The 25451-nt window shown below is 43.3% G+C and overlaps 1 protein-coding gene across 1 annotated transcript in view; it reads right to left on the reverse strand.

Moving 5' to 3' along the window:
• Positions 1-25451, reverse strand: part of znrf3 (zinc and ring finger 3) — a 202018-nt gene that overhangs the window by 18771 nt on the left and 157796 nt on the right. The window contains 1 exon segment of the mRNA XM_084316505.1: positions 923-997. Within this exon segment, the coding sequence (XP_084172631.1) occupies positions 923-997 (75 nt within the window).

Genomic DNA, 25451 nt, shown 5'->3' on the forward strand with positions numbered 1-25451 from the left:
GGTTCTGTCTGTGCCGATCGAGCCGCTCTGACTTGGAAAAGCCTCTCAGGGGAATTTAACACAGCCGCCCCGGCACATCCTTTCATGTGGTCCCTGCGCGATCCCTTTCATCTCTCAGCTACGCACTTTACGACCCAGCAGCAGAGAAGAAGAGGAGAGGAGCAAAAAAGGGAAAAAAAAAGAAAAGAAAGAAAACACCCTGCAAGTCCAGGCCTGGCGTGGCGAGGATGAATACCACAGGAGAATTCTTGCGACAAAGCCGCTCATATGAGCATGTATTATACCTCTCAGAGCCACAAAGACACGGCCATGGTGCAATAGAGAGAGAGACGGAGAGACTGTGCGTGTAAATGAGTGAGTGTGAGAAAGAGACACACACACACACACACATCTGAATCAGAGTATGCTTTAGGAGTGTGTTATGTATGTGCGTATATGTATAGTGCCTCTTTGTGTGTGTGTGTGTTTTCAATATCATGCATGCTCGGAAACAGATCCACGGATCACTTCTGGTCTCGGGGGGGGGGGGGGGGGGGTGAGGTAATGCGTGTTAGTGCACACTACCTGTGCAATTATGAGCTCAAAAGAGCACGGTCATGGTCTAGTGAAAGCCTAACCTGGATCTCCATTGTCAAGTCTCTCCCAGCACAGCGCTCCACTCTCGAACACAAGGGAGACTCAACGTGCCAGAGTGGTTGAATGAGCCAGGTTGATCCGCATGCTTTTGAACCGAACTAAAGATAGCGATACCATTGTTTGCGCATACAGTATGTGTACAGTCAGTCAAAAGGGGGTATAGGGCGTATTACTAAGCTGTATTTCAAAGGAGAGAAGAGAAGCCTCTCCACAGAAAGAAACTAGACAGATTATTTTACTGTTTTGGCGTCGTTGAGATGTGGACAGGTGACAGCCCACTACTAACCTGATCGATGGCATCCGGGTTTTCCGACACGTCAAAGATGACCGCCGTGGCCCCCCTCTGAACCGCCCTCTTTGCCTGTAAACAGAACAAAAAAAGCAACCGTTAGATGATGTCTACGAGAAAACGAGACGTGCAAGCTCCGTATAGGGTTCAAAACGCTGTAGGTCCATCTTGGTGACAAACATTCTTTCAGAAGTTAGGAGGTGATGTTTGGACTGGGACCACTAGAGGGAGTTCTCTGACTTTGTCACAACCCCCTTATCCAGTTAAGAGTTTGCAGGACCTGTGTGAGGAGGTAAACAAGCAGTCGGTGGCGTTGGGCAGGATGAGCACATGTGCCGTTTACGACTCCATCTTCTCTCCAGACTACATGATGTCACTGTCAAGCACATCTGCCACACGTTACACCGACGGTGTGACAGCGACTGGAACAGTCGCATCTCTGTGACAGCTTCATATTCGGCACTGAGAAATTATCTGAACACAGTTTCACTTGATGTTCGCTTTGAACATCACACAGCACAGACTTTCAACTGAATTGCAGTGTTCGTGCTCTAAAAAAATAAATAAGACGTTGGGAGTCATCATCATCACCAACGATTTCCAACTGCCAAAACAAGTGAGGTTCTTTCATGTGTGGGTAGAGAAAGTTGTGGTACGTTGATGTCTTTTGAAGGCTTCTGCTAAAGGCGAGAGATAAAGGAAATGCTTGAATCTGCAGAACATCTCCTCGCAGAATCCCAGAAGAAAACAAGTCCTTTATCTTAACTCCTGCTTTCCCCCGAACAGCCCCGTCTCACCCTGCTCCATCCAGAGCACCCTATTTAACAACAGCCCCGTCTCACCCTGCTCCATCCAGAGCACCCTGTTTAGACAATGTTTTGATGTCTGAACTACATGATCTAAAACAACCCAGTCAGGATCTTATCCTGGTATTATCGAGTGCCCTTGGGTTCTTGCCAACAATCTTCATAACTGGGGGGGGGGGGGGGGGGGGGGGGCTGGGAAGTGTCACAGCACCAGTACAGGCCATTACAGAGCAGAGGATGGAGAGAGGGAGAGAGAGACAGACAGACAGAGAGAGACAACAGACAGAGACATAGAGAGAAAGAGAGATGGAGAGAAAGGGAGAGAGAAAGAGACAGACAGACAGACAGACAGACAGACAGACAGACAGACAGACAGACAGAGGCACAGTTGCTATTCTCTCAACCAGTCCCGTTTAATTGAGAGGTTGTACTATGTACTCCTCAGGAATATTATGTGGTTTCCACAGTGAGCAACTCTCTAAAAAACAAGAATATATATATAAACCAGTCCATAATAAATAATTATTGATTGTCTTTTCTGACTGCATCTGTAAGGAAAGAGGACAAAGGAGTCGTCTACAGCCAGAGGTTCTCAACCCGTTTCATGTCAATGACCCCACATTGATACACAATAGACTGTGTACGCCCATTCAATAAGATGTTGTCTCTGGGACCCCGATTCGATAATATGCCGTCTCTGGGACCCCATTTGATAAAATATAGTCTCTGGGACCCCATTTGATAAAATATAGTCTCTGGGACCCCATTTGATAAAATATAGTCTCTGGGACCCATTTGATAAAATATAGTCTCTGGGACCCCATTTGATAAAATATAGTCTCTGGGACCCCTTTGATAAAATATAGTGTCTGACACCCCTTTGATAAAATATAGTGTCTGGGACCCCTTTGATCAAATATAGTCTCTGGGACCCCTTTGATCAAATATAGTGTCTGGGACCCATTTGATAAAATATAGTGTCTGGGACCCCTTTGATAAAATATAGTCTCTGGGACCCCTTTGATAAAAAATATAGTGTCTGGGACCCCTTTGATAAAATATAGTCTCTGGGACCCCTTTGATCAAATATAGTGTCTGGGACCCCTTTGATAAGATATAGTCTCTGGGACCCATCTGAAGATATAGTCTCTGGGACCCCTTTGATAAGATATAGTCTCTGGGACCCATCTGAAGATATAGTCTCTGGGACCCCTTTGATAAGATAGTCTCTGAAGATATAGTCTCTGGGACCCCTTTGATAAGATAGTCTCTGAAGATATAGTCTCTGGGACCCCTTTGATAAGATATAGTCTCTGGGACCCATCTGAAGATATAGTCTCTGGGACCCCTTTGATAAGATAGTCTCTGAAGATATAGTCTCTGGGACCCCTTTGATAAGATATAGTCTCGGGACCCTTGTTTGAGCAGATTTGTGTTAGATGTGATTTAGTCCAGAATTCCCTAACGAATCTATAAGCCCCACTGTAAGTGAGTAAATAACAGTGGTCAAACCCATGGTCAGAGTAGTCATCCTTTTCTCATTGGCGTTCTAATCCAGAGGTTCTCAAATGTTTTCATGTCAAGGACCCCCAAATTGATACGTAATTTGCTAGGGACCCCCATTTCAAGATTTTGTCCCAGGCACCCCCATCTGAGAAGATAGTTGTTATGATTTAGTTGAGAATTCCCTAATTGACTGTTGGTGTGGAGTGAAACCTCACTATCAGATTAGGGCTGTCTTAAATACTTCGAAGCTTCGAAGCTTCGTTCGATGGCACAAGCTTCGAACATTAAAAAAAAATCGAAGTTAAAAAAAAAAAAAAAAAAATGAATGAATTAATTTCTTTTCAACTTTTTCTTTTTTTCAAATTTTTTTATTTTATTTTTATTTTTACTTCGGTGTGTGTGTGTGTGTGTATGTGTGTGTGTGTGTGTGTGTGTGTGTGTGTGTGCATGGGGCCATTGGGTGGGGCCGGGGGACAAATACACTGGAGGAAAGTAACCCAGCTCAGCACTGCCCAAATTATATCATCACTATTGCCTGTTTGAAGGATATCATCGTCAAACACATATACACCACCTACACGCCTATTCTCAGTCCTTGCCCCACAATGGTGGAATGAACTACCCACCCCAGTTAGGACAGCCGAATCCCGTCCAATCTTTCGCCGTCGACTAAAGACGCACTTCAACCATTATCTGAAAAAAAAAAAAAAAAAAAAAATCTAACCCCAACTAACCTTACTGTCATGCACTTGTCCTAATAAACTAACCTACACTGTAACACGCAACACTTTGATGAATTTTGTTACTCAGCTGATAGAGTTGTATCCTTCCTGATGACCTGTCGTACAGAACTTGTAAGTTGCTTTGGATAAAAGAGTCAGCTAAATGACTAAATGTAAATGTGAATGTAAATGTCTTGTAGAATTCCACACATAAGAAAGAAAGATACTGGGATGAATAAACAAAATAGGAAATAAAATGTAGAAATGCATGCAATACATAAATAAATATGAATCTCCATATATGAAATAGAACATTTAGATAAGGTGCTACTGAGATGTTTTGGTGAGTTCTTTGTTTTTTTGTGGAAGTAGCCCTTCTTAAAAATGCATGAACATTCACTGATAATTGGTCTGTAGTGGAGTCTACAAGGTCTACATTGCCGGACCATGTAGAATCCGGACCTTGTAGACTGACATAATTCTGTGCATAGTTTAGTCTACACAGGCCATATTTCAAATAATCAAAATCTTACTTCATTCACCTTAAACATTCTTGATTTGGGGGATTGGTAGTTCCCATGAAATCTGAAGTTGTTCAAACGACAACAGCGATCCACCTTGAATTAAATCACACAGTCGTGTTGGCTGCGTCACAGTCACGAAAGGGGCTACTTAATTCATTAATCCAATCCACTTTATTTATAGAGCACATTTAAAAACAACAAAGTTTACCAAAGTGCTGTACAAGTCCCACAACATAAGATAAAAAAAAAATATATATATATAAATTAATTAATTAATTATTTTTTTATTCGAAGCTTCGAATTAAAATCGAAGCTCGGCCCCGAAGCTTCGATTGCCAAAAAAAATTCGAAGGTCAGCCCGTCTTATTTTAATGCATTATTTCACAAGTTAGTGACATACACATTTTCTGGGGACCCCCTGGAATGCTCCTCAAGTACCCATGGGGGTCCCAGGACCCCTGGTTGAGAACCACTGGTCTACACGGCTGAAAACACATGACTGGTGGTTCCATCTGACCTGTTGTGTCCAACTGTCCAAGTATTTAGCTACCATTAGTGGAAATAACACAGACCAACCAAACAGTTTTGTTTCAACTTCAACCAGTATTTGTGCCAAATATAGTGAAAGCATCAATCGCTTACAAGAATTGTCCCAAGCTTAGGGAAATCTGGTATCATTCCTTTTCAACACCAAAGCTAGAACCATCTGCAGAATCTTCAGGGAGAACCCATGAGACTTGTGTTGGTTCCCCTCACTTTGAATCCCCTCACCGCAGTATCAGACAAGAGTGCATAGAGGGGGAAGCGTGAGCCGAGAGCACGCCGAGTTTACTCCATAGTTGAAAACACAAGTGTGCTAAATACTATTTATTTCTATGAGAGGAACACAAACATAAAATAACTTTTTAATCTTTTATCTATAATAGTTTGTGCACATTTACATTTTTTTTTTTATTATTATAATTTCTATATTTCCCTACCAAACTTGTCAAGAGTTTTCCCCCCTGCTTTTGTCTCCCTAAAGCAGGATAACTAGACTGAAACATAATGTTTAGCAGGGGATGCTGCACTGGTTCCATCAGGCCCTCGCGTTCTGAATAGAGGCTGCAGACGTCCATTGCTGTCATTTGTACCCTCTAGCTTGCAAGGCGATGCTCACAACCCAAAAAGAAAAGAGGATGAGTGTACACAGTACTTAAGCAGCAGCTCAGCAGTGGTTGCTGCTCCGTTTCCATGATGGGAGACGGTGTAGTTTAGGGGCATAAGTGTGTTTGATCCCATCCAAGCTTGTTTATCAGCCAGGCTGGCTGGCACAACACATCTATGTTGGCTTTGGGAGGTGTGTGATTAGGGAGAGGGGGGGGGGGGTGCAGACAGAGAGGATATGAGCTTGCCTGGGCCTACTTCCCCCACGCAGGTGTCCTACATAGGCAGCCGATGCATGGTTTTGTATGACCAGCAGTGTAAGGAAAATTCACAACATGGTTATTCAATTTAAATGAATCATAGGAGTCAGTGGTTTCGTATGACCAGCAGCGCTGTGAGGGAATGATTAGATTGGGAGGCTTCTGAGGAGCCTCGTGTTTTGAGGCTCTGCACATTTTGGGAGTAGCTCCAAGTTGAACACGTCGCGAGTTGTCATCGTTGCCATGCTGATGTCATCTTCTTGTCACTTTTTGTTGCCTAGCGATGAGAATAACGTATGGCTCCTTGCTCTCTTGTCCCCTGTGTGTACTAGCAACGGTCACAGCCATGTCTCATTTTGATTATGAAAAAGAAGAATCTGATCACTAAGGAGGACAAGTTACAGGATACAAGGTTATTAAATAGGAATTATAACTATAGAAAGGGGAAGGAGAGGCCAAGAGTAACGCATACAAAAATGTATTCTAGTTGATTTAAATCATGTATGTGGTACATAAATAAATAAAATATATAAATAATAATAATAATAATAATAATAATAATGATAAATAAATATGTAAATTATGTAAACTTGATATTTAATGTTCACTCTATTTTGTTGATTCAACTAAAAACAAGGACACACAGTCTCATAGCTGCAAAGCTGACTAGTTTTTCACAAAGTGCAATGTCTGTGAGCTGCCACTATGGCCAAAATGGCTAACCGTGAGTGGGTGAAGGAGTGAGTGTGTTAGTGACATTGCCGGTCATAGAGGTGCTTTGCATTTAAAAATCCAAAGCGAAAAGTTGACTTGAAAACACAGTGACTCAATCTGTGCTCAACATGGCCTCAGGTGACAACATGGCCTGACTTCTCAAAAGATCTAAAATGTTCCCAAACGTAGATCCCACCTGTGACAGATGCCGTATTTTACCTGCATCTCTAGCACACTCATTCTGGTCCAATCTGTTCCCTTATTGGAGTTCAATCTTTAAAACACCGTCAGGCGATTTTCAAAATGGTAATTCAGTCAGATCCTACGATAGCTATTTTTGGTATAGTAGGAGAAGACAATGAAATCTCTCTGGAACTAAACTCCAGATAACTGCCACGTTGTTCTGCATGAAGATTGATCAGTCTCCACTAGAAGTCTCCTCACCCACCGAGCTGGACTCAGAGATGTGATGCAGCATCTCAGACTTGAGAAACTAAGAGGCTCCTCTTAGTTTTATAAAATATGGAGTCCATTTATGAACCACATTAAAGTCAAGTTGTGCCTCCACCTTCATAGAGTATATAGCTGCTGTATGCTATATATATATATATAGCTATTTGTATGATTTTAATTTAACTAAAAAAATTTAAATAAAGTGTAGCAATCCAAACTTCGGTTCTCCCATGAAAAGTCCTACAGATAAGTTATAATGAAGAGAATAGATGTTTAGAAGTTTGACATTCATAGCTCACCCAAGACTATAATTAACATTGCAAACTGATTTGATCTTCTCCAAATCGGGAATAAAAGCCTCATCAGTTGCTGAATTATTAAAAAGCCCATGAACTATTAATAAGAGTGCTTTCAACTTCCCCCTTTCGTCCGGTCCACTTTACATAATCTCTCGCTCTCTCCCGCCCTCCCTCCCTCCCTCCCTCCCTCTCTCTCTCCCTCCCTCTCTCCCTCAAAAGCGGGAAGAGTGAAATCTCTCAGCTTTCCCCACTCAGCTTCTTCTCAAGCTGCACATCGCAGGCTCTAGCCCCATTTAATTCAGTGCAAGTCTGCTCCTTTGATGTTAGCTATCCCAGTTAATAATTAATAGCTCTTGGTAAGATGCTGCGAGAAGAAAGAGATCCCTTCTTCCTAAAGAATCTCCAGTCGGGCAGAGGCCCGGGCCGCGCTGCAGTGCAGGGACTTGCCTGACGACAACAAACATGTACCTAAAGGCAAACTGGCTCTCTTAAAATAAAATGTTAAATAAAAAGGTGATGCAAACCCCTCCCCCAAAAAAAATTAAAGAAAGAACACCTCCTCAGACACCAAAGGAAGGAGCTCTTGTTATGACGAGACTATACTAAACTTTCCCTCCTCCAAACTTTGTCACAATACTAACCCGAGGCTTCAAAGAAACTGTAAGCTGCAGTATTAATAGGTGGAAAGAGATGACTATTAGAAATTCTGTTTGCTTTGCAGACTCAAAACCGTCATAGAATTTCAAGTGGTACGGCTCCTCTCTTTTAAGGGGATATTGTGTAAGTAAGTTGAGAGCCCCAATCATCTTTTGCGAACTTATCAAAGGTGCCTTCAAACAGAAGAATAACGTGTGCTGCAAACTTAAATACAGATAGCCAGAATCTAATAAAGACAGACAGAATTATTTGAAGCTCCCTGGGTCTGAGCTAATCAAGCTTCACAGAGTACGAGTGCTGATGTGTAAAGGCTGTCATCTCATTCTCATTAATATTCATATTCTTTTTTTTTTAAGAAAAAAAAAGGTAAAAACTTGAATGCGTACTACCTACGACACTTGATAATATACCAATGCTGGTTGAAAATGTACCAACATTCTAAACTTGGGCTTGTCTACTTGGGGCCCTTTCCCAGCCACTGGCTCAGCGAACCCCGTGTTGGCTTTCCAGGCATGTGAACGAGGGTACAATCTTCCTGAGTGGACAGAAACCACAGCAGAAAGCAGCAAGAGCCCAGTCTAGACGCAAGACAACACAGAGGAAAATGAAAGCTATGTTTAGCATCCCTAAGTCAGCCTGCCAGCTTGTAAGATTGGAGGGAAAGAAGATTTGCCTGCAAAGAGACTTTGCTTGGTGTAGTACTCACTCAAACCTGTCACAGTCACAAAGAGACTTTGCTTGGTGTAGTACTCACTCAAACCTGTCACAGTCACAAAGAGACTTTGCTTGGTGTAGTACTCACTCAAACCTGTCAGTCACACAGAGACTTTGCTTGGTGTAGTACTCACTCAAACCTGTCACAGTCACACAGAGACTTTGCTTGGTGTAGTATTCACTCAAACCTGTCAGTCACACAGAGAGACTTTGCTTGGTGTAGTACTCACTCAAACCTGTCAGTCACACAGAGAGACTTTGCTTGGTGTAGTATTCACTCAAACCTGTCAGTCACACAAAGACTTTGCTTGGTGTAGTATTCACTCAAACCTGTCAGTCACACAAAGACTTTGCTTGGTGTAGTACTCACTCAAACCTGTCAGTCACACAAAGACTTTGCTTGGTGTAGTACTCACTCAAACATGTCAGTCACACAAAGACTTTGCTTGGTGTAGTATTCACTCAAACCTGTCAGTCACACAAAGACTTTGCTTGGTGTAGTACTCACTCAAACCTGTCACAGTCACAAAGAGACTTTGCTTGGTGTAGTACTCACTCAAACCTGTCAGTCACACAGAGACTTTGCTTGGTGTAGTACTCACTCAAACCTGTCACAGTCACACAGAGAGACTTGTGTGACCGTGTGTGTGATCTTGGCATCTTTTTTTTTTATAATTTTTTTTATTTTTTAATACACGTATAGTTTTTTTATACATCCAAATGAACATACACAGACAGGTTTCCACATATAAATATGCATAATACAAGTATATGCATATAACACACTAAAAGCTGCCACACACATACACACCTGGATTACACCTGCAACACGTGGGTTTAGGCAAGCTTTCACTATACAGCTCTACTCTTCTCTCTGCCTTTTCCACCTACTTTCTTCTTCTTCTCTGCTTCCCTCCCTTCTTTTTCTCCTCTCGTCCAGCTCTCCTTTCCCTCTCTCCGCACTGCTATAATTAAGGCAATTAAGTCTTCTGAAGACTCTCCTCTGCTATTATGCCGTAATTTCATGTTGCCTCCTGGCCTTACGGTTTATTAAAAGATAAAGGCATACTTTTCTCCCATGGATGTTCTTATATGTGGTCGCCTTTTTTCTTCTTCTTCTTCCCCGTCTCTGCCTCCTCTTCTCTCTGTGCCTGTGTGCCAGGACATTATTTACATTCAACTAAAATAAAATCTTAAAACTTTTCAATGTGGCTCACGTGTCGTCCGGTTGAAAGCTCGGGCAAAGGAAATGACAACTATGTTTGAAACGCCTCTTCCAGTGTTAAGGTCTGCTCTCTGAAACGTTGTCCAACGCATACTGATTCAAGATTAAAGAGGTTTATTCATCACATACATACACAATACATAGTGAAATGAAGGTGGCCATGCCCGCTTCGATTGTGCAAAAAATACAAATAGAATAAAAGAATAAAATAGAAATAAAATAAAATAGACATGATAAAAATACTAAGATAAAATACAAAAGGCAATGAGTCATGTCAAGGCTATGTACACTTTCTATACAATATACAGTTCTGCCCTATGTCACTCACTATGCTATCCGAACTATACTATACAAAAACATCGAGTTATGCTTTGTTTTTTTCTTTTAAAGTGGCCTTTTTTCTTTACTTTAAAGTGACCTCTTCTCATGTGATTAAAGTGACCTGTGGTGTGTTTGTGTGTGAGAGAGTGCAGATGTGTGTTCATGTGTGCTTGTGTGTGGAGAGATCAGTGTCCAATGTTCTGATAGCCTTCAATGTTCAATGTTCTCATGGCATTTAAATATAAACGTCTGCTGTATTTTGCTCTGCGATACGGTTTCCCCTGTTCTACGAGGGAACCGCACGTCCAAGACGTCAATACACTGCAAGAACCCCACGTACAACATTACTAGGAGTTTGACCTTTATGATGCGACGCTTTATTTTACAGGGCTGCATTACTAGAGTACATCCTTGTGTGATCTCCGACCATTCGATGCAACACTTCACTCGAAGGGGCTGCATGACATGCCGACAAGCTGTCATAACATGTCACGCTCTCTGGATGCTCGTCATGAATCACAATTCTTTGTGTGACATGTAATCAAACCGCCGTCGGATCTGCAAACGCAGTGTCGAGTCACAGTGAACTGCAAAATCAGGACTTTCCTCTTGCGACAAACATACGCACACATGCAAGTCACGTGTACACCAGCGTTTCCGTTAGCCGGTAATTACCGGTATTTGACTGGCAAAATCTGTTGAAGTCCGACATATTTAATCTCTCCGGTCATAATGTCCGGTGAAAATAATTCCCTCTAAACACAATTAGATTATTTGAATTGTATTAAAATAGGCTAAAATTATATAGCCTATGCGATGAACGAAACAATCTCACCAAGCAGCCGGTCTAATAATGACATCCTGCTGTCAGCGCGAGCTGGCTGCTGATATATTTACGTGAAGCATGGCTTGGCAGGGTGCAGTACTCCAATTCAGCCATTGGCAATTCAGCTGTTGGGTGGGGGCGCTGCTGACACCACTGCTCTGCTCTGCCTGCTCCAAGTGCTCCATGCTTCACGTAAATATATCAGCAGCCAGCTCGCGCTGACACAGCGGTGCCAAATTTCTCAGTTCTTCGCTTGATATAATTAATACAAATGTCCAATATAACGGAATTAGTTAGCTCATAAAAATGTGATTATAACAGACTGCTGTTTATTAAGGTCGGGCAGACTGCCCACCGACACCTCAAGTCGGCAGCAGCAGCACGAAGTCTCGAGGGACTTATTTTATTTGGAATATATTAATGACTGATACGCAAAAGTAGCCTAGTTTTAAGTTAAAATATTATAAATGCCTTGATGATGTCATTCTTTATATAGGTCTATCAATTGTTTTTAAGCTCAATAAACTCTGACCGGAATTTATCCCATTTGTCCGGTAGATTGAAATCTACCGGACACTCAGACCTGCAAAAAAAAATTCTAACGGAAACCCTGGTGTACACGCACGCACACACACAATCACGAACCATTTCTAAGAATATAACATTAACTCAGATGGCCTTGTTGGGCTTAATCTAGCAATTAACTCTTTTCATGAATCCCTTTCCACTCATACATAGAAGTACTCCGACTCGTGGCCCGGGAGTTCCATGCCTGCATCACTGATTATATTGGGGGGGGGGGGGGGGATTCAAATAATAATAACACTGTTCCGTTTCTCTTTCTTTCCCCCCAGCAGGCCTCTCAAGTCACTGGTTAATATTACTTCAGAGGCCGCTAAGCCCCTGGCTGGAGCATCTTTACGGGAGTCGGGGGGACGTCAGCGATACCGTTTAAAAATAATTTTTTGAGCCGTGTAAAAGATGTTTACGGACCACATAAAAAAGCCACTTGTGTGTCACGCCGCCGGCAGATGGAGGCTGAAAAGCCTCTGCTACCCAGGTCCTCCAACCAGCCTCCTCTATGTAAACCAGGCCGTTTACCCAATGTAAATAGACGGGGGAGGAATCACTTGAAGCACTCCAGCGAGCTCCACGATGGTCATTAATATCAAACCCTAGATGTGTGAGGTGAGGAAATGGCCGCGGGGACAACATGTTATCCACCGTACCCTCGTCGGGAGGCTGATCCGAGGCCAGCTTTGCTGCTCAGACTGAGATGGTCGCCTTGGCCTCGATCGATGGTCCTCGTCCGGCAGAAAAAAACTACTTGACAAACGTGGTGCTGAGTGGTGCTGCATCGTGCTCACAGCAGAATGCCTGGGTGGTGCTGAGTGGTGCTGCAACTCACAGCAGAATGCCTGGGTGGTGCTGAGTGGTGCTGCAGCTCACAGCAGAATGCCTGAGTGGTGCTGAGTGGTGCTGCATCGTGCTCACAGCAGAATGCCTGAGTGGTGCTGAGTGGTGCTGCATCGTGCTCACAGCAGAATGCCTGAGTGGTGCTGAGTGGTGCTGCATCGTGCTCACAGCAGAATGCCTGAGTGGTGCTGAGTGGTGCTGCATCGTGCTCACAGCAGAATGCCTGAGTGGTGCTGAGTGGTGCTGCATCGTGCTCACAGCAGAATGCCTGAGTGGTGCTGAGTGGTGCTGCATCGTGCTCACAGCAGAATGCCTGGGTGGTGCTGAGTGGTGCTGAAGCTCACAGCAGAATGCCTGAGTGGTGCTGAGTGGTGCTGCAGCTCACAGCAGAATGCCTGGGTGGTGCTGAGTGGTGCTGCAGCTCACAGCAGAATGCCTGGGTGGTGCTGAGTGGTGCTGCAACTCACAGCAGAATGCCTGGGTGGTGCTGAGTGGTGCTGCAGCTCACAGCAGAATGCCTGAGTGGTGCTGAGTGGTGCTGCAGCTCACAGCAGAATGCCTGGGTGGTGCTGAGTGGTGCTGCAGCTCACAGCAGAATGCCTGAGTGGGCCACTGCCTCTTTAATCGGATGGGGAATAAAGGCAAAAAGCTATGACCTAGTTTGGTGAAGATCCTGATCTGTGGAGGATTCCCAGGCAGAGCATGGGACAATATTGTCCTGCTCAGGCTGTTAGAGGCCTGTGGGGAGTGGGGCAGGCTGTCCGTCTGTCTGACTGTAACGGTACAGGCTGTCCGTCTGACTGACTGTAACGGTACATACATGCTGTCCGTCTGTCTGACTGTAACGGTACAGGCTGTCCGTCTGTCTGACTGTAACGGTACAGGCTGTCCGTCTGTCTGACTGTAACGGTACATACATGCTGTCCGTCTGTCTGACTGTAACGGTACAGGCTGTCCGTCTGTCTGACTGTAACGGTACATACATGCTGTCCGTCTGTCTGACTGTAACGGTACAGGCTGTCCGTCTGTCTGACTGTAACGGTACATACATGCTGTCCGTCTGTCTGACTGTAACGGTACAGGCTGTCCGTCTGTCTGACTGTAACGGTACAGGCTGTCCGTCTGTCTGACTGTAACGGTACAGGCTGTCCGTCTGTCTGACTGTAACGGTACATACATGCTGTCCGTCTGTCTGACTGTAACGGTACAGGCTGTCCGTCTGTCTGACTGTAACGGTACAGGCTGTCCGTCTGTCTGACTGTAACGGTACAAAGACTGGCAGGCTGTCCGTAACAGTACAAACAAAGACTGGGGTATTTTGGAAAACGTCATGCAAAAACACATTACAGACAAGACTACAAAAAGATATGTAGTTTGAAAACAAAAAGGGTTGTCACTCACACTTTTCCCCACCCGTTTCTGACTAAAGCAGTGCACACAGACACACACACCTCTATGGCCCCTGTTAAGTAGTGCAGACTTAATGGCATGTAATTCCCAGCTCAACCAGCAGGCTGACACTGGCACAGTGTGGGTAGACAGAGGGGTTTGTGGGTAAACTCTGGATCGGTCCCATGGTGTGAGTGAGTGAGTGTAAGAGAGAGAGAGAGAGAGAGAGAGAGAGAGAGAGAGAGAGAGAGAGAGAGAGAGAGAGAGAGAGAGAGAGAGAGAGAGATGACCTCACCATGAGACAAAGGGGGTGGTCCGCCCCAGGTACGCTGAACTCTGGCCCTGCTGTACATCATGTACGTGACCATCTAGCTGCACACACACACACAATCGACCGCTGCGCCATTGCCAATCCACCACTGATTCTTTGTCGAGTAGAAAATAATTCCCATGGGCACAGCTCTCTTCCCCAGGTTTAATTGGGCATATGAGAAAGTGGATAGCAGGAACTCTAAAAGTGACTAGAGAGACCGCAGAAACTTGGCCCCCTGGTTTTAAACCATTCTCCTAGGGGACCAAAGTGTTTCATATAGTGGCCATGGAACTGGCGGTGTGTGCTTGTTCCTAGGGGCCAGTGGCAGGGTGTGGAGTCCAGGGACTGACAAGCTCCGGGCACACAGAGTAGGGGGAGGGTTGAGATATTATCAGACACAACGCTGAAAGCTAGCGGCTCATTCCCTCCGCTAGGTCTTCTCACCTCTCCTCTGTGTGTGTCATCTTCTCTTAACAACAGCAGCATGAAAGCGGGTGCTTCCTTCCACTCACTATAGAAGGTTTACATTCCAACACCTCTCCCCCTCTGCCCCCCCCCGTGATCACCTTCTCCATCGACGTCTCTCTCCACCTCTCTATGACTCCGACATGCTCACGGGTATTCTCCATTATCTCTCCCCCGATTCCCCCTCTCTTCCTCTTCCTCCCCCGATGCCCGCCCCCCCCCCCCCCCCCCTCCCCGCCTCAGCGCACAATGTGGGGTGGCCATTCAACCACCATTGCATAACCAGAATTATACAATTGAGTTGCGCGCTGCTAGTGTGTGTGTATGTGAGGGGGCACCTAGAAGGAGGCCTGCCAGTGAGACTTGGCAAACAGCCGGCCCCATTAAAGAGCTGTGAGAGAGAGAGAGAGAGAGAGAGAGAGAGAGAGAGAGAGAGAGAGAGAGATTTCTTTTTGCAGGGCAACACTCCCACTTTCTCGTCATACAGTCCATACATACTCTGCCATACGCATTGTACGTGTCCTCTTACTGTACCCTGTTGAATCTGTTCAGATCACACTGCTCCCGTTTCAGACACTTTCAATCATTCAGTCGTTGATGTGACCCTGATTGGAAACCGCCCTAGAAAAAGGGCCTCCACTACTGAACACCCAGTGGGCTTCATTCTACCTACTCTGAAATCTGGCAACAAAAGGGATCCGAAATGTTGGTGGAAAAATGCATCCGAAACGCTTCTAAAGACGTAACAACTTGTCTAAAGAACCATCTAACAACGTTCCCACAGCTCTGCTTGAACCATGTATGGTTCTAAACTAAATTATAAAAATTATTTAAAATGTTCCTCCCTTCTCGTCGGTCTAACCTAAAGCACAACAATGCACCACCTCCCTTTTTGAGAAAGTAGCAACTACAAAATAAATAATAAATGTTTATAATAAGTTTAAGTGTGGTCCCTTTGAGTGGGCCGGTGGGTGTTTTTGATATATAGATGGATGTATATATAGTACATAGTCTACATATCTGTTTTTATTATATAGATGGATGTATATGTACGTATCTCTGTCTCTCTCTCAACCAAATCATCGAAAATTGGTGAGCCTGTGATTGGCTCACAGCAAAACACCTAAATCGGCAAAGTAAGGTATTGGAAAAACGTATCATTTTGGTATCGGTATCGAATTCCAGGCAATGGTATTAACACTGGTGGTAGTGGTACTGTATCAAAGATTTTCAACAATATCCCTCTCTCTCTCACTCCGTCTCTCTCTCTTTGTGTCCCTCTCCGTCTCTCTTTGTTGTGTCCCTTTCTGTCTCTCCATTTCTCTCTCTCTCTCTCTCTCTCTCTGTCCTTCTCTCCTCCATGTCGTACACATCTCTCTCTCTCTGTGTGTCACTATCTATGTGTGTGTCTCTCTTTCTCTCTGTGTCCCTCTGTGTCTCTCTCTCTCCGTGTCTCTCTCTCCTCCATGTCGTACACCTCTCTCTCTCTCTCTCTCTCTCTCTCTCTCTGTGTGTCACTATCTATGTGTGTGTGTGTGTGTGTCTCTCTCTCTCTCTGTCCCTCTCCTCCATGTCGTACACCTCTCTCTCTCTGTGTCTCTCGCCCTCTCTCTGTGTCCCTCTTTCCTCCATGTCGTACACCTCTCTCTATGTGTGTGTGTGTCTCTCTCTCTCTGTCCCTCTCTCCTCCATGTCGTTCACCTCTCTCTCTCTCTGTGTGTCACTAACTATGTGTGTGTGTGTCTCTCTCTCCGTCTCTCTTTGTGTCCCTCTGTGTCTCTCTCTCCGTGTCCCTCTCTCCTCCATGGCATGCACCTCTCTCTCTTTGTGTTCCTCTGTGTCTCTCTCTCCGTGTCCCTCTCTCCTCCATGGCATGCACCTCTCTCTCTTTGTGTTCCTCTCGGTGTCTCTCTATCCGTGTCCTTCTCTCCATGTCATGCACCTCTCTCTCTTTGTGTTCCTCTCTGTGTCTCTCTATCCGTGTCCTTCTCTCCATGGCATGCACCTCTCTCTCTCTTTGTGTTCCTCTCTGTGTCTCTCTATCCGTGTCCTTCTCTCCATGTCATGTACCTCTCATTTTTTGTCGCCTCTTTTCCTGGCCCTCTCTTGGCAGCTTGTTGTCTTGTGACTTAAGAGCACAAGCACCACGTGCACTTGCACGGTAATCAAGCATCTCTTCAGCCCCCCCCCCCCCCCCCCCCCAGTGCTCTGCCCTGTCGAGAGTAGACCAAACGCTCGGCCGGAGGAACGGACAACCGCTAATTAAATTTCCTTCACTTTTCCTCTCCAGTGTTCCCACTTTGTTTTCTTACCGGTTTTAAGCTCTGGCCCTTTGTGATCCACAGGAAAATAAACATGCTTCCCGGTACAAAATACCTCAGTTTTTTTTTTTTTTTTTTTTAAGTAACCACACACACACACACACTTTGTAAACAGGCGTTGTTCGGATGAGAGAAACAGGGGAATTCTCAGTATTGGATTTTGGAGAACAGATACTGTGGGTGGACAATCACTGATTTATGGATGTATTCATCCTCTACACAGTATGTCTGTTATTAATGATCATTAACACTTTCCGTGCCACTCACGAGATATCTCGTGTTTTTTTATAGGTGGTTGAAAGCCACTCACGAGATTTCTCGGAATTATTATTATTATTTTTTTTTTAGCGATCTGAAATCATATTGCATCACCCGAGCCTACCAGAGTATAGCCGAGCGGCGCCGGCGATCATTGTGGAAAAAAGCGCCCCCTGTCGTCTCCCAGATGACATAAGTGATTTTGGAATGGACTCAATGAAAATGAATGGGGAAAAAAATCCGGTACTCCACATTTTCCAGTCCACTGATCCAGCCGGGGTTACTAGAGTTCATTCTGGAGCCTCAGATCCCCGTTGATCATGGAGATCTACAGTATCGCGTTAGATCCATACACTTATCGATTTTTTCGAATGGTGATCAGGAATTGGAATATACTAGTTGGATACCATCTGATGTCAGGTAAGGACTCTATGTTATCAGTGTTAGGATAATCAGAGTAAGTTTGATGAAGTTATAAGCTGTTTTGTGAAATGTCCGCTTTCGGTTTCACTGTAAAAGTCTGAGAGGAAATCAACGGGGCGATTATCCGTGCGCGGCTCGAATGTGCTTGCGTGCACGTATAATATTGATCATCTAGCGTTTATTTGAAAACGATTCATAAAAAGGCAGACGAATATCAACGTTGTGGAATATTCCAGTAAAAGACGATTTTCATAGAATGCTCCAGAATGGGCTGTTTTTTTATCTGAAAACGGGTGCTTTTCTAAATGCTCTGAAACGGAAACGACGCGATAAAAAAACAATCTGCCTTGACAGCACTGACTGGAAAATAGTATTTGATAATGCGATGGGCAGATTAGACACATATCCATAATTTAAAACATAGATTAGGCGATATTAACGTTAACATTGGCGCCGATGGTGGCATTCAGCGGGTAAAAAGGAAAACCCGGCGTGGCGCTCAAAGTGTTAAGTGTCATGTGGCTGTAGAGATTATTAAAGCAGCAAATCTTGGCATCAATTGGTCAGAATGTCCCGACCTGACCCCGCCTTGTCTTTCTATGACAGCTTTCATAGGCACTTTAATATTCTGCATATTATCCAGTATCCCAGTTAAGGCCTTATATGGGATAAGGTATATACATTTCCCTAGCCGATTACCAATATGCCCGCATATATTGAGCAAACGTAATGTTGTGAGTACAATCACACAGATGGAACTCACACAGACCACTAAAGCCAACAGTATACAGGATAGTGTTTACTTGCTTCAGTATCCTGGATATGATTGGCATATCCGAGCAATCATGTTTGTGTTTGTCACCACCGGGCGGGGACATGGGCTTATCCCGGCTGACATGGAGCTTACATCAACCCATGGACGGAATACTCAAATAGCTAGAAACACCTGCAAGTGTATCTTCAGCTCTCAAATCTATCAAATCAGCTCTCCTGGTCACTCCTATTTATTTGATTCAACCAGAAACAAAACAAATAACAACTCAATGCAGTGCGTGTGTGTGTGTGTGTGTGTGTGTGTGTGTGTGTGTGTGTGTGTGTGTGTGTGTACCATCAAAGCAAGACTGCAGGTATTACCCACTCAATACAATCTGTCCACTTGGTATCCTCAAACTCACAGTCCATTCTGTTTAAACCATCAGGATTCACAACACCTAGAATCCATTGCACACATAACAAACGGATGTAATGCATACAAACACCTGTACATCGCTCGTCATGACCGTATTGTGGACATTGTGTCTGATGCGGTACGGAACATATCACCATCTAGTGCAGCAATGTACAAACATGCCAGAGTGAAACCAGAGTGGTTTGGCCTTACCAACGATGTTTTTGCTAACATACCCAATACACCGGACGTTGTTTTTGTTGACACCAGCCACGGAGAGGTGCTGGTCATAGAAGTAGGCTGTACCTTTGACCTGTACATGGACCAGGCCTTCCGGGACAAGTATATCAAATACCAACCACTGCTCAGTGTGATGGCTGACCTTGGGTATAGGTGTAGATATGGTGTACTTGTGTTCGGAAGTCTTGGCCATGTACACAAATCCACCATGACCGGTCTGAGAATTGCTGCAATGTCTAAAAGAAAAGCCAAACAAATTGCCAAATATTGCTCTGTCTCAGCTATTATTGGCAGCTTAGCCACGTGGAGAAGGAGGTGCTATGTGTCCCTTAAGTGTTCAGTGCTGCTTGGCCCCGATACATTTGATTCCCTGTTTATGTAATATAATTTGTGGAACCAAATAAAGTATTAAAATGTGTGTGTGTGTGTGTGTGTGTGTGTGTGTGTGTGTGTGTGTGTGTGTGTGTGTGTGTGTGTGTGTGTGTGTGTGTGTGTGTGTGTGTGTGTGTGTGTGTGTGATAAGGCCTAACAAAAATAATGGTTGGTTTCAGGTTGCCGACCGACCCTGCCGATTTAGGTGCGACCCAATATATTTTATGAGTTTAAAAAAAAAATTATATATTAAAAAAAAAAAAAAACATTTTTTTTTTTTTTTTTTTTTTTTTTTTTTTTTAGAATAAAGTTTCATAGAAATCTTAGTCAAACATTTAGTATTATGGATATTAAACATGCTGGCAGAGTACATGCATCCATGTTGTTGTGAACATTTTAACCCTTTCACTGCCACACGACAGCCGGTTAACCCTTTCACTGTGACAATACAGAAGGTTAGCCCTTTACTATCACACAACCGACGGCGATGCTCCATCATTAGCATCATTAGCTCCGCATCCGCGGAGCTAATGATGCTAATGATGGAGCATCGCCGTCGGTTGTGTGATAGTAAAGGGCTAACCTTCTGTCGTGTGGCAGTGAAAGGGTTAATTAAATAAAGAAATTCCCTATCCATAGTCGCCGTGGGAAAGAATAAAAAAAAAAAAAAAAAAAAAAAAAAAATTCCCTACCTACCCATGGCCAAACTGACAACCAACCTGAAACCAACTATTATTTTTGTTAGGCCTAAGAGTAGATCCCAATGTGGTAACTAAGGTTGAGTACTAAACTCAAACTCGTTGGGTACGTTTAAGGGTACCAACCAAATTATGTCAGTACTTAATTGAGTACCTATTCACTTCAGATCAAAATTGGTGCCAAAATGTCGGTAAAAGTGGGTGCTACAAAGCTGATCTAACAAATGGGTTGTCACTGGCGTTGCATACAGCACATATAGTATAGCCTACCATTCCTCCTTCTTTTGTTGTGGATTTAAATAAATATGGATAGAATCCCTCCTAGTTTAGCGCTTGTTCCAATGAGTGAGAGAGCATCAATTAGAGAGAAAGAGACTATGTTACCCCTAGGGCTGTCTTAAATACTTCGAAGCTTCGTTCGATGGGCATGGGATTCGAATATGAAAAGAAAATTCGATTATTAAAAAAAAAGAAAATAATTTTTTCCCCGCTAAATCAACTCTGCCTCTCTTTGTTAATTACAACAAGCAATGCCGTTTGTTATTTAAGATGAGGTCGGACTCGGCACTGACAGATTTGTGTTCATTGTGCTGCTTTTATAAAGCCTCAAATGACGCCTTACAATATTTCATGAAAGCCTTACAATATTTCATGAAAGCAAAGTGTTTTGTTTGTCTAAGATTTAAAAAGGTTTAAACGTTACAGCACTGACAAACTTGAACAAAGTGCTGTACAAGTTCTCACAACATAAAAAAAAAAAAATAATAATATTTTAAATTTTTTAAATTTTTTTTTATTTCGAATCTTCGAATTAAAATCGAATCTCGGCCCCGAAGCTTCGAATTCCAAAAAAAAAATCGAAGGTCAGCCCTAGATCTTATTGCTACTTTTCACCACCTGGTCTACCATCATAATGCTGCATTGTGAATTAAAATAAATATTGATAAGATTCCTTATGTTATGAGCCTTTAAAAATAATTCCCTCCTAGATTTCTGCTTGTTGCAAGTGTGCATCTGGGTGAGAGTATAAAAAAACCTAACCAAGTTTCAAGATTCTTTATTAGTTGTCATACAGAAATACTGAATACTTTTGCATGAAATGCTTCTTTCTGTTTAGCTCCAGAGAGTGTGCTAGATAAATAACAAGAGTGTAAAATAGTATAATAAGTATAAAATAGAAAGTCAAGTAAATGTAAACAAAACAAAATGTTCAATATACATATATACAGTATATGTACAGTATATACTTCTGTACAGTCTATACAGTCAGCTACTATACAGTACAGTGTAGAATGGTGAGGTATAGCTTAGCTTGTGGTACCACCTTGTGGTGGTGAGGTGCAATGAGGTGCATAGGATTGATGCCAATAGATATAAAGTGTGTTAGTGTCTAAAGTGGGTAAAGTGGGTGCTACAGTGTGTTGTTTATTTAAAGTGAGTGTGTGCGTGTGGATGTGTGTGTTGTGGGTGTATTTGATGTTCTGTTATTGTTCATTGTTCATTGAGCATCCTGATGGCCTGGGGATAGAAGCTCCTTCTGAGTCTCTCTGTGCTTGCCATGAGACTCCGGTATCGCTTGCCTGACCGCAGCAGTTCAAAGAGAGAGAGAGATAGAGGTTACCCCTTCCAAGGTTAAAATAGATACTGCAATTATTCCCTCTTGGCATAAGCTTATAAACCAATGGAAAAATGCCCCTATTTTAAGGCTTCTTCTCCCCCCTATGCTCTCATAATGCTGAGGTTTGAAGTGCGCATGGAGGAGAGATGAGCATTCCAAACAGAGAATCTAAACTAAGGCTGAGACCTCTTATCGATAACTGCGTGAAATTGATAAGTGGCATCTTATCGATTTTTTTGAATGTGTAAGAAAATGATAAAAAAAAATGTATACTATACTAAAATACTAGGTCTTGTGGCATGTTTTAGTTAAAACATCCCCATTTCATGTAAATTCAGTTGAATTGCAACTCTGCACTGTGCATTCAATATCACATCCAAAGGCCACAGAATATAAAATGAGAAGGATCACTGTGGTCGTTTTGAATGGGGAAATCTGTAACACTAAAGATGGCGGCAATGACAAAGAATTGCTGCAAAATAAACATGTAGGTAGATGGTAGTTGAGAATAATTTGTATCCGATTTATCGAAATAGTATATCGTCTCAGCCTTAATCTAAACGTTTCCTAGTTCCTCGCTTGTTTTCAACCTGCTGCGGTTTAAAGTGCTGCAAGAGGAGAAGAGGAGGAAGGCATCAAGGACACAGAGCCATGTCTCCTCTCTTCACCTGGTAAGACACACATCAAGGACACAGAGCCATGTCTCCTCTCTTCACCTGGTAAGACACACATCAAGGACACAGAGCCATGTCTCCTCTCTTCACCTGGTAAGACACACATCAAGGACACAGAGCCATGTCTCCTCTCTTCACCTGGTAAGACACACATCAAGGACACAGAGCCATGTCTCCTCTCTTCACCTGGTAAGACACACATCAAGGACACAGAGCCATGTCTCCTCTCTTCACCTGGTAAGACACACATCAAGGACACAGAGCCATGTCTCCTCTCTTCACCTGGTAAGACACACATCAAGGACACAGAGCCATGTCTCCTCTCTTCACCTGGTAAGACACACATCAAGGACACAGCTGAGAGCCATTTGTCTCCTCTCTTCACCTGGTAAGACACACATCAAGGACACAGCTGAGAGCCATGTGTCTCCTCTCTTCACCTGGTGCAACACACTTCTGCATCCCGTCCCATTAAATACTAAATAGATGGTGTGGGATCTTTTTGAAAAAATTTCCTGACTACACTGATAGATTCTGCTCTGTAAAAAATATAATCTAAACATATGTGGGGATGGGGCACCTAAATTACCCAAGGGGGGCCTGTCCAACATAACTCTTCTAAATAAATAATGTTGAAATTGAAAAGTGTGGACTTTTATATATATATATATATATATTTTTTTTTGTATTACAATTGAAAATAAATGTATTATTACAGAGAGAGTAAGGTACAGAAAAAAAGTTACCACCGGTATCGTTGAAATGTAAAGGGTACCCAACCCTTGTGGTAACACGGGTGCTGCTCTTATCATAGCTAGACATCTCGACTGCTAGGTAGGTAGGGCCATATTCACCAAGCAGACCCAGTGACTGGTCTCCTGTGACCTGCTGGCTGACTTCACTTTTTTATTAAAGCATGGAAGTCTGATAACAAGCACCTTTTGTTGTGTTCCCATAAAGATAATATCAAAGCAGCCAGAATCTCTGTCAGATAGGACTTAGAATAAAGCGAGGTAGCAAGATGACACTTTTATCCGAGGAGGGCTACCTAAATCTAGCATGACCACATTGTGGCTCACTCATTTAATTCCAATTCATCATATTCTCACAATGTGTTTTGCTGCCATACAATATGGCGTCAAACCACAGTTCACGGTTGTCATTTAACACATTCGGGGCCATTGGGATGCGTCTAATAAATCTCTAGAGGACCGGCAAATGTAAACAGACGTGGGGCTGTTTGTAGAGCTAAATCTATACTTTATAGTATTGCTATCTGTCTATTCTCATTGTCAATTGGGACCATAAACCGTCCCTTCAAAATGGATTAAAGAAATAATTTTTTCATCAATACGTTCTCATTTTATAGCGCCGTGAATATAAGCGTTATACGGCATTTGGTCTAGTATATTTCCTGGGAGGCGAGATAAAGGGCTAATAGTTACTAACGTTATATCCAATGGCATTTCCGTTATACAGATGCTACAGTTAAAACTCAAACTGAATATGATCGGCACGATCCTCAAGCATGTATGCATGAAAGGGGGGGGGGGGGGGGGGGGCGGGGGACGTTGTTTCTTATTATTGATTACCAATAACCGTGTTCGTCTAAGTAGCCACATAGGCCGATCGTATCGTATCATAACAAGGCTCGATCGGGCTGTAATTTACGTGAAAAAGATCTTACCATGAGCCGGTTGGATCCCCCTGAGCATTTCCCTGTTATCGATCGCCATCTGGTAGATCGATATGTCCATTGGCTGATGATAAATCCCCTTATTGCATAGTGAAATCCGCAATTCAAAACGTATCCCGTGCAACAGACAATAGCTATCGCTTCAGATGAGTAGAAAACTACATTAGAGATAAAAAAAAAAAGACAACTTCTGCCACAGGGAACACTATTATCGCAATAGCGCCCCTAAGATGATCTGGCCGGTATTGCACGTTGGCGAATTCAAAGAGTAGGGTAAATCTGCTGTGCCGCTCGGCGACCTTGAATAGGTTATTAAAATGGAATAAAAGCAATAACAACTTGCCACGGATATATCCGTGCTTCTGTCCACAACGGGTGGAATCGAAACACGGAGATCTCCGTGGTCGGGCGCCATTGTGTTAACCAACCTGCTATTTGATTACAATTACCTGTTGTATTGTTTACTAACAAGGTGTCTGCGATCGCACACAATCAGAGATACAATACAATTACAATAGGGAATTCCCATCTGGGCCATCAGTGTGGTCAATAATTATGTACTAAGCATTGCTTTGGTCATGTTCACTAGCTACATCAATTAATAACGAACTAGCATCAAACCACATGCAACAGTCCTACATGAAACAAGGTGTACAGGAGGCGTGTATCCTTTCGGCAACAAACGTTTCCTTCCGCGTTGCTCTGATTGGCCAGTGATCTACGCTTGTTTCGCCCCTACGCCGGTAGCGCGTGCATGCGCATTTTGTTTTTGCCCCCACACGCCCACACGCTCACACACGCAGGTTTTAATAATAATAATAATGCAGGTTTTGCCGCCACGCCATTAGATAATAATAATAATAATACTTAGACAAACGCACGCAATTGGCACAAGTGTAAACTATGCATTCGTCACTCAGTTTTAGCTCAACTCGTTCGCCAGCTTGCTGTGGAGCCTATGGTCACAAGTTCGAATCACTCTTAGTTCAATTTTTTTTTTTTTTTTTAAGTTTAATTAATTTATCATCCCTCTATATTAACGTAACTAGCTATTCATATCAATCGAAATAACGTTCATCTCTCTATATTAATGTAACTAGCTATTCATATCAATTGAAATAACGTATTGTATTGTTTTTAGGGCTTCGAACATTAAAAAAAAATCGAAGTAAAAAAAAAGAAAAAAATTACTTCGCTTTTTGTGTGTGTGTGTGTGTGTGTGTGCGCGCGTGCATGGGGCCATTGGGTGGGGCCGGGGGACAAATACACTGGAGGAAAGTAACCCAGCTCAGCACTGCCCAA

This window comes from Notolepis coatsorum, assembly GCF_963971535.1.
Source record: "Notolepis coatsorum genome assembly, chromosome: 1".
Lineage (NCBI taxonomy): Eukaryota > Metazoa > Chordata > Actinopteri > Aulopiformes > Paralepididae > Notolepis > Notolepis coatsorum.